This window comes from Acyrthosiphon pisum, chromosome A1, assembly GCF_005508785.2.
Source record: "Acyrthosiphon pisum isolate AL4f chromosome A1, pea_aphid_22Mar2018_4r6ur, whole genome shotgun sequence".
NCBI classification, from domain to species: domain Eukaryota; kingdom Metazoa; phylum Arthropoda; class Insecta; order Hemiptera; family Aphididae; genus Acyrthosiphon; species Acyrthosiphon pisum.
The window spans coordinates 21,096,847-21,105,426 of NC_042494.1; the positions used below are offsets into that span (position 1 = coordinate 21,096,847).

Below are 8,580 nucleotides of genomic sequence, written 5' to 3' on the forward strand. Positions count from 1 at the left end.
GGTAGTTAAATTATTTGTATAGGTATATTTTAATTATTATTGTTTTACGTGTAGGTAAATAAAAAAAGCTGATGTAGGTATAAAAATAACTTTTTTTTATCGCTAAATATTTGTAAAAACAAACTTTCGGTTCTTTAAATGGTTTTATAATACACAGTGCAGGTATTATATTGTAATTATGCTGTAGACATAATATAATATACTCGTAAATAATATAGGGATACAATATTATGATCCACATGGATTTAACGTATCCACTCAGCGTATAATATGCATAATACCTATATAACACTATAATAGTATACCAATTACTACGGTATGGCAATTTAAATGTCTTAGGCGTTTCAAAATCAATCTCTAAGAAGATTGCAAATTTTTTCTCTTTCTCTCGCAGCAAATGTATAAAACGCGTACTTTCATACGCGTTCACAGCCATGATTAACTGTAAGGATTTCCGTAATGCCAACAAAGTGCTGGCAAACGAAAGTTAACCATTCATTTTTCTTTTTTTCGTCTTCTACGCATAAATCCACTACTCTGTGCGCCAGTATTTATATTACACATTTTTATGCCAGCCAATTACTAAACTTTGAATATAATAAAATTATTAAACTTTGAAAATATAATAAAATTATTTATCCCACTTTCATGGGGTTTCGAGCGACTTATATACAGATTAGACGATATTATTATTATTATTATTATTATTATTATTTTACAATCAAACGTAATAGCCGAGTATAGCCCGGCCCAGAACACGAGTTCAACGCCGATCGTCGTCCGCAGGGCTCTCCGCGAGTCCGACACAGGAAAACGCTATGGCCCTACTCTCTGCAGGGCAGTGGCTCTCAAACGGTGTTCCGTGAACTCGAAAAAAATGGTTCCACCTAAATTTAAAAACTATTATCATTGAATATTAAGACAGTGATATTATGCTGATTATAATCCAGTGTGATACATCAGCATTATACAATAAATTGAAAGATTTTACTGGTATAATCTGGTTACTCTAATCTCTAATAAGGGTCAGAACATATCCCATATACACACTAATATTAAAAATAACAGTTAAAAACGGTTTCTTCTTTACACGAAATTTACCATATTATGCGTTTGTTAGTAAGGCAGAGACAACACGTATCTGGGTGAAACATTCTCTTAAATGTCAACCGTTAATGCACCTACGAGCCAATTTGCGACGGATTCGCGTAAAAACATACATTTAACACATCTCGGAAATAAAATATATAACAACAGTCCCGGAATTCCGGTCGCCGGCTCCTTCTATTTAGGTACTCATTTCCGTTGTAATTATCGATCGGGGATAAATCGGAAGTGAAAAGACGAATACTGGAAACAGTATTTCTATATACCTACGGTCCAAATAGGCAATATCGGTAGGTACCTATTAATTTATATATATGTTTTATATGTAGGGCATAAATTGAAGGTACATACCACACTCTAGGGCCTAGGCAATACACAATAATAATGTATATCATTATACCGACAGCAATTATTTTGTTTTTCTTAAAGTATGCCTATGGAAATAATAATTCCTGTGTTCCCATAGAACCATGTGGAGTATATTAGAAAAAAAAAAAAAAATTGGCGTTGCTCAAATAATTTTAGGTGACGTACCCCTCATAATAATATTATACCTATACCGATCAAATGTACTGTTTTCCTTCTATCAATGCCCAGCCGCCCACATTTAAGGTGATACCCGAGCTACACTGTGACCCTGTGTTACACTCCACTGGTTATGTTTGTCGTGTAGATAGACGTTAAATTATATTAAAACGTTTTATAAGTATTTACCGATACTCCAAGCGTTCGGTTGCATATACTATTTGGGTGAAGCGGGTGACTTGTTAAAATTCTGTTTCACGTATTCCGACCGCAGATGACGATCGTTGTCGGAAAGGTTAAATCGACCACGGATTCAAGTAGAACTCCGGAAGTGGTGTCTTCGCATCCGTTTTTGCGCCAGCGTAGGCCGACTCTTCTGAGCGAGGTCACCTGTTCGTCGCGAGTAGGTATAGACATATTAATATTATGTTTATGGTCGCGAGTAACTTTATCACGCGTCAATTTATCAATGTAGGCAATAATTTATCATAACCTTAATTATAGTCAACTTGGTACAAATTTCATCGCGTGTAAAATTTAATTTAATTCTGCGTTTAATTTTTATCACAATTATAGTTACCTATAAATGCAACAATAATGTATAGATTTTTTTACAGCACCCATAAATTTGATTTTTGTTTTAATTATTTATTTCATAGTATATGTTTATAGTATAAAAATGTAAATTTATACCTATTATTATTGTATTATATTTTTTATATCGAAGTTGTTGTAAATACTTTTTAATTGATTATAAATGTCATGGCTCAGGCGCAAATAAAATGTTATAAAAACAAATTTGTAATACTTAATTCAATACAAACATATGTTTTTCAAATGAGAACCCCCTATTTTAAATATTTTGATGTAGCTAATCTAAAATTCAAACGAGTAATTTCTCAGTTATTGCAATGTGAATACTAAGGATAATAGTTTTAAAAATTATTTTACTAAATTATAAAATAAATGTAATATTGGATATTAATATTTATTAAACTTGGTCCATTTTGCAAAATTAAATTTATTAATATGTTGATAGATTAATATTTATCAGTCATTTTTTTCAAATCACCACTCAATAGCCCCCATATTTTCCAAATCTATTAATTAAAAAACACAAAGTTAATTAACTCAAAAACTACCCGTATAAATTTTTATTCCGATACATCAACATTTTAAGAAAAATTATCCACACTAAAAAATGTACCTATAGTAGAATATGGAAAGGGAGGTTCTCATATTTTGAGAAACAGAAATTTGTATCTTTTTATCTTGATAAAAACTCCTTAAATAGTAAGTACAAATACGTCAATAAATTGAAAATATTGTCTTTAAGTACCTATATTTGAAAATTCCAAAAATCAGGTTTTTAAAAACTGCAACATAACGTATAAATATTATAATTTAAGTACTTACCATATTTTATATATTATATTTTTTAAATCGAAAAATCCATACCTACATACTTTGAAGTTTTTAAGCACCTACACTATAATATGTCCTCGGCCATACTAATTAGGGTGTTTTTTATTTTTATATTTTAAATGTATAGAGCTAAGCAATTTTCTTTTTTAATTACAGCTTTTAAATAAATTATATTTGGGTAGGTAAAAGAAATATATTTGAACTGTATATAATGAATTGTTTTCATGACGTACATAACATCAAATTATATCAAACGAAAAATACAAAAAAACTCATGAAAATTCTAATATAATATTATTATTATATGGGTTATATTATATTAAAACATTATTTTATTAGTTTAACATTGTTATTGGGTGGTTGTATCGAATATTATATATCGGACGAATCTATACAATTTATTTTCAGTCGTGTTAATGTCAGGTCATTTGGAACGCGTCTGTAGCATTTGTAAAATTGCTCTAGGGGTTTAGTTGGTCATAGCCCATAGGTTATAGAGGTTTATTTTTTATTGTATTTAGAGTTCGATATTGGGCGACAGGCCAAATGCTACGGTGATAGTAAATAAACGATCATTAGTAAATGACGATGGTGTTTAGAGGTACGCTGTTTTTTCTAAATCTATACGATTGTCGTACTGACCGCAATATTTTTTTTAAATTTGAACGATATGAAAATATAATATAATGACAAATTTTATTATTCCCGAGTATTCATTTTTTAATCGTTCGGTCTACGATAATTTTTTATACATAGTATAATCTTTATATTTGTTTAAAGTGCACAACATTTAAGACAAATAATATATTATAAATTATAACCTTTAACTTTATTTTTTGTCCGCGTGCATAATAATTAATAATATCGTGTTCCGCGGTGGCAGTACAATTTACTTACCTTAATCAACTATTGCCTATAACCGTATAATTATTAAAGTCGTAAACCCTTTTATTTAAAATATTTAAATTATATTAAATATGTTGTAAATTTAACGTATATTTAAAATAAGTGGATATAGTTAAGGACTTAAACATATATATGGAACATAAATGTTGGTATCGCACCACTGTGATGTATTATCATCTGTATAATTAAAATTATATTTTATAATATTAGAATATGTTTAATGACAAATAAAATAGGTTGAAGATTATTTAAGAATTTTAACTTTTAACGATCTGAGGATTAAAAAATTATTACTTAATAAATTATACGTGAACAAATTATTTATTTACCTCGAACCCATAAAACCCACCACTGGTAATATTATTATAATAGTATTGTTCATTTTTATTAGAGCCTGGGCCTTTTATTTGGAAGGCCCCAGTTGAATTTATTATTCTAAAATATTACATTCTTGAAGTTTTACGATTTTTATTATTACTTGCATTTTATTTAAAGACATAAAGACTTGGATTTTTTTTTCTTATGTTTTATATTATTTTAAAGTTTGATTAATTTTTATATTCGTTTTAAAACGAAAAATGGAATTCCACAAAATCAACACATAAAGTGTTTCTCCCTTTGAATTGTATATACAGCAGATCAAAACGCTGTAACATCAGTCTAAAGCCTTTTGTTTTGGTATCGTGGAGTATAATTTCACTGCGTTTTATGCCTGAAAGACTAAGATAACAATTATGAGGGATGGAATCCTATCCTAACAAAACAATAGTAAAATCGGTCCATAGAACGATTTACATATATCTATATTGTATATAAATATACATATAATAAACAAATGAAGTTTCGTCACAGTAAATGAAAACTTTCATTCTCGTCGATATAAACATTGTGTATTTGAAACTAGTATTTTGATGTTCATATTTACAAAATATATTTATATTCTGCACAACGCACACACATAATATTAAAGCCATTGTTATATATTTTTTTATTTGAATACAAAATATATTAATGTGTTGGCGTTTTTTGGCGTGAAACAAAAGTTCACTATTAATATTCATCCACTCGGCAATTAAAAAAAAAGTGTTATTATTTTAAAATACCATTCCAAAAAACAAAACATTACTATCAATTATGCATACATTTCATTGAAACATTTTTAGACATTTCTACGAATTACATATATCCTCCCACACTGCAAACACTCATAATTACACACACACACACACACACTCATGACTCAAATATTATAGTTGTTTCAAAATCACTTAAATAATTTGTGTTTGTTATTTTTTTTTAAGTGTTAAACTCAACTCGGTGTTCTACACTGTATACTGTACCTAAAACTGGGTTATAATTTTCCAATCAGAATTTTCTAATTTTTATTTACCGATAGTGATGCACTGAACAAGTTAAAAAGTTAAAAATTAAAATTCATATTATTACAGTCAAAGTAGTGAATACAAATAATAATAATTGTTGAATGACAATATATTGTCAGGATGTGTTAATATATATTACTACCTTGAACCTATTTATAGGTACTTAGTAATATCGCTTAAAAAGTATTCATATCTATTACATTAATATATTTTGTGCGCATAATATGTTAGATGTAGAACCAAAATCAGTTCTAGGTACGTTGGGGTGGATCTTAAGGGGGTGGACGAATAGGAATATCTATGAGTGATATATATAAAGTATAATGAAGACTTGACCGTAATTAAATCGTTAAAAAATTCCAAGGGGGAGGGTGACCGCCACGTTACCCCCTACCCCCCTCCTTTAACCAGTCACTGTAAGTAGGTATGCCATATTATATTATTATAGGTATAGTCGAAGTACGGAGTAAGTTATAAATTCTTAGAAAATCAAGATTTTACGATTTTCATTACTTACACTTAACCAAAAGAATACAGTGATAATACATTAATGTGTATAAATGTGTATGTATATTGTTTAAAATATTACATGATTTCGATTTACCGATAAGTATAATATTATATTAAATCACTTATTATTAATGTTTTGTAATGTATATCATATTATATGTATTAATATTAATAATCAAAGAAATTAAAACAAAGACGTAGGTACCTATACGCATAAACAACGTTAACCATTACAATAAACTATAATACTTATTATGATAAAACAAGTATATAAAATTTGTAATAATTCGATTTCTACAAACATTATATTATACGTAAACTTTACCAACTATAATATTATTGTATATAATGAGAATACTATGTATAATCCTGTAGAGCATGGACGTGTTTTAATTGACATAGGACATAGCAGGACATAGACCATTATATTAATCATATCAATAAACATCTAAAAATTTAAAAGGAAATTTGTACCTAGGTAAGAAAACAAAAAAACCAAACCGTCGCGCGTGAAAACGATCGGATAAGTAAATTGCCTGCGTAGTTAGGTATAATATTATAATAGTATAAGTATTAAGTACCCATACAATTCCATCAAGAAGGGCTCGGAAATCGTATAGCATTGTGTAAGTTTTTCGGGATATTATACCCAATAGTGGTGTATCATTGTATCATGTATGACACGTATGTATGCTTCTTAAATAGGTACTTTTAATATTTATAGAGATATTATTAATTTTAACTTTTGAGTAACGCTTCCTACACCCATCGAATACGGAATAATAGCAAATGAATTCAGAACAAAACAATTGCCTAAATATTATTATTTTTACGTAAATATAGTAACTAATACAAAGAATGAATCGAAATGACGTTAACGATTTCGAGGATAGTATTATAAACTATATATTATTATTAACAGTTAGCACAATACACGCGGAATAATACGAACAAATATCGGTTGCGTATTTAGGTATCGAAAATGTATTCTAAATGTAGGTATTAAACTTTTGGTCGGAGCGTGATGGTTTTTCGGTTTCTTATTTTAGCACTATACGATTGCACACATGGATTAATTATAATAACAAATAACATTAATGATAATAATAATACTAATAATAATGTACACATTTCAAAATCACTCGTGCGTCCTAATTCTTAATAATAACGACACCTAATGAAGGTATATTATATATTATGAAGACGATAACTATATGTCTATATATATTTATCGTATAGGTAGCTCATCCTTGGGTCAGGGACTTGACGACGATGGGGGTGGCAGCGGTGAGTTCTTCGCAGTCCACCTTGTCCTTTGGCCATGCTCCTGGAAGGCCGTTGCAAATGCTCGCAGGCGCCACGTCGCGTTCGCTGTCCACACGGTCGGCCTGTCCGCGTATCTCGTCCCACGCGAACTGCACGTCGACCTCTTCCGTCAGTCGGCTGCAGACCACGAACCGTATGACCAACTTCGACCTGACGGTGGTCGTTACCAGATAGATTTGTCCGCTAGCCATCAGTCGCTCGTAAAGGCTTTTCGTCCAGTCGTTGTTGCCCTGCAACAGGTAATAACAAAAACTAAGTTAATGACCTACGCGTAGGTATTCGATGTAAAGGCGCGTTTTAACTGCAGTGACATTTTAGATTCCTAATGGAACGGCGAATGACGTTTTACAACGATGTTATTTTTTTTAGCGTGTGTTGTCACTTTTTGGAGCAGTAAAAAAGCTTTAAGCATCGACTTTTCAGAGGGTGGTTTCTGGGTGAACATTGGAAAAAATACTTAATTGTAAAACACTGGAAATAAATTACCGAAATCCAGAATATGTACGCGATTTATTCAACACATCTATAATAATTATAGGTATATGTTATATCAATTGGATTTGAAAATTAATAACCGTAGATACTAGCGAGTGCCAATTGAGAAATAAATGTTGAGAAACCCATCCAGCTTGAGAACAAAAATGAATTTATTCAATCGATATTTATATAATGTGTCATATTAACAGTATTCATGTACCTTCAATCGGAAGCAAACCAGTCCCATGGTGACCGTGATGACTTCAAACCTCGGATCCTGGTTGACGAGCTTCCCGAACAAGTCCGCCAAGTGAACCTGCTTTTTGATATGTGCCTGTAGACCCTCCACGCCATACAGCCTCAACACGAACCACATTTTCAACGATCTGAATCTCCGGCCCAACGGTATTTGCCAATGCTGTAACATCGAAATATTTTCGATGATATATGACAGTAATTTGACAGAGTATATTATATAAATAACACAATTAAAACAAATAACCAAGAAGACAATGAAAAAAAAGATAAATTACGATTTATTATTTCTCCCTATATTATACTGCATGAGTTTTTTTTTATTGAAAATAATATATATATATGTTATATAATTGTATTCAAAAATTAAAATTGTAAAAAAAATATACTCCCATTTTTTATAAAGATTTAATTTTATAACGCTGAATACACAAGAATGCAATACGATACCTAATATTAACATGATTTAATTAAAAAAAAAAAAAACCAATAAAGTTAATTAAAAATATGCGCTGTTATCTAGTAATAACATTTTAAGAAAAAATAATTGTTACAGCGGTTCAAACAAATGATCAATAGGTTTTTATTAGTTTTCATTGAAGATATCTTACATATAGAACTATCAAATATTATTATTTATAATATATTGTATACAATATGCATAATA

The 8,580-nt window shown here is 29.8% G+C and overlaps 1 protein-coding gene across 1 annotated transcript; it reads right to left on the reverse strand.

Annotated features, from left to right (window-relative positions):
* Positions 1-6,604: 6,604 nt before the first annotated feature.
* On the reverse strand, positions 6,605-8,119 carry LOC100571322 (aromatic-L-amino-acid decarboxylase-like). Its single transcript, XM_003244794.4, has 2 exons — positions 7,879-8,119; positions 6,605-7,411 (listed from the first exon to the last, which is right to left on the reverse strand). The coding sequence occupies exons 1-2, from the start codon at positions 8,083-8,085 to the stop codon at positions 7,100-7,102; spliced, it is 519 nt and encodes a 172-aa protein (XP_003244842.3). The 5' UTR covers positions 8,086-8,119; the 3' UTR covers positions 6,605-7,099.
* Between the last annotated feature and the right edge of the window lie 461 nt (positions 8,120-8,580).

Coding starts and splice junctions, on each gene's coding strand:
- LOC100571322 (XM_003244794.4), bottom strand. CDS start 8,085: ATGTTACAGCATTGGCAAATACCGTTGGGCCGGAGATTCAGATCGTTG. Junction 7,412..7,878: donor TGGTTTGCTTCCGATTGAAG/GTACATGAATAC, acceptor TACCTGTTGCAG/GGCAACAACGACTGGACGAA.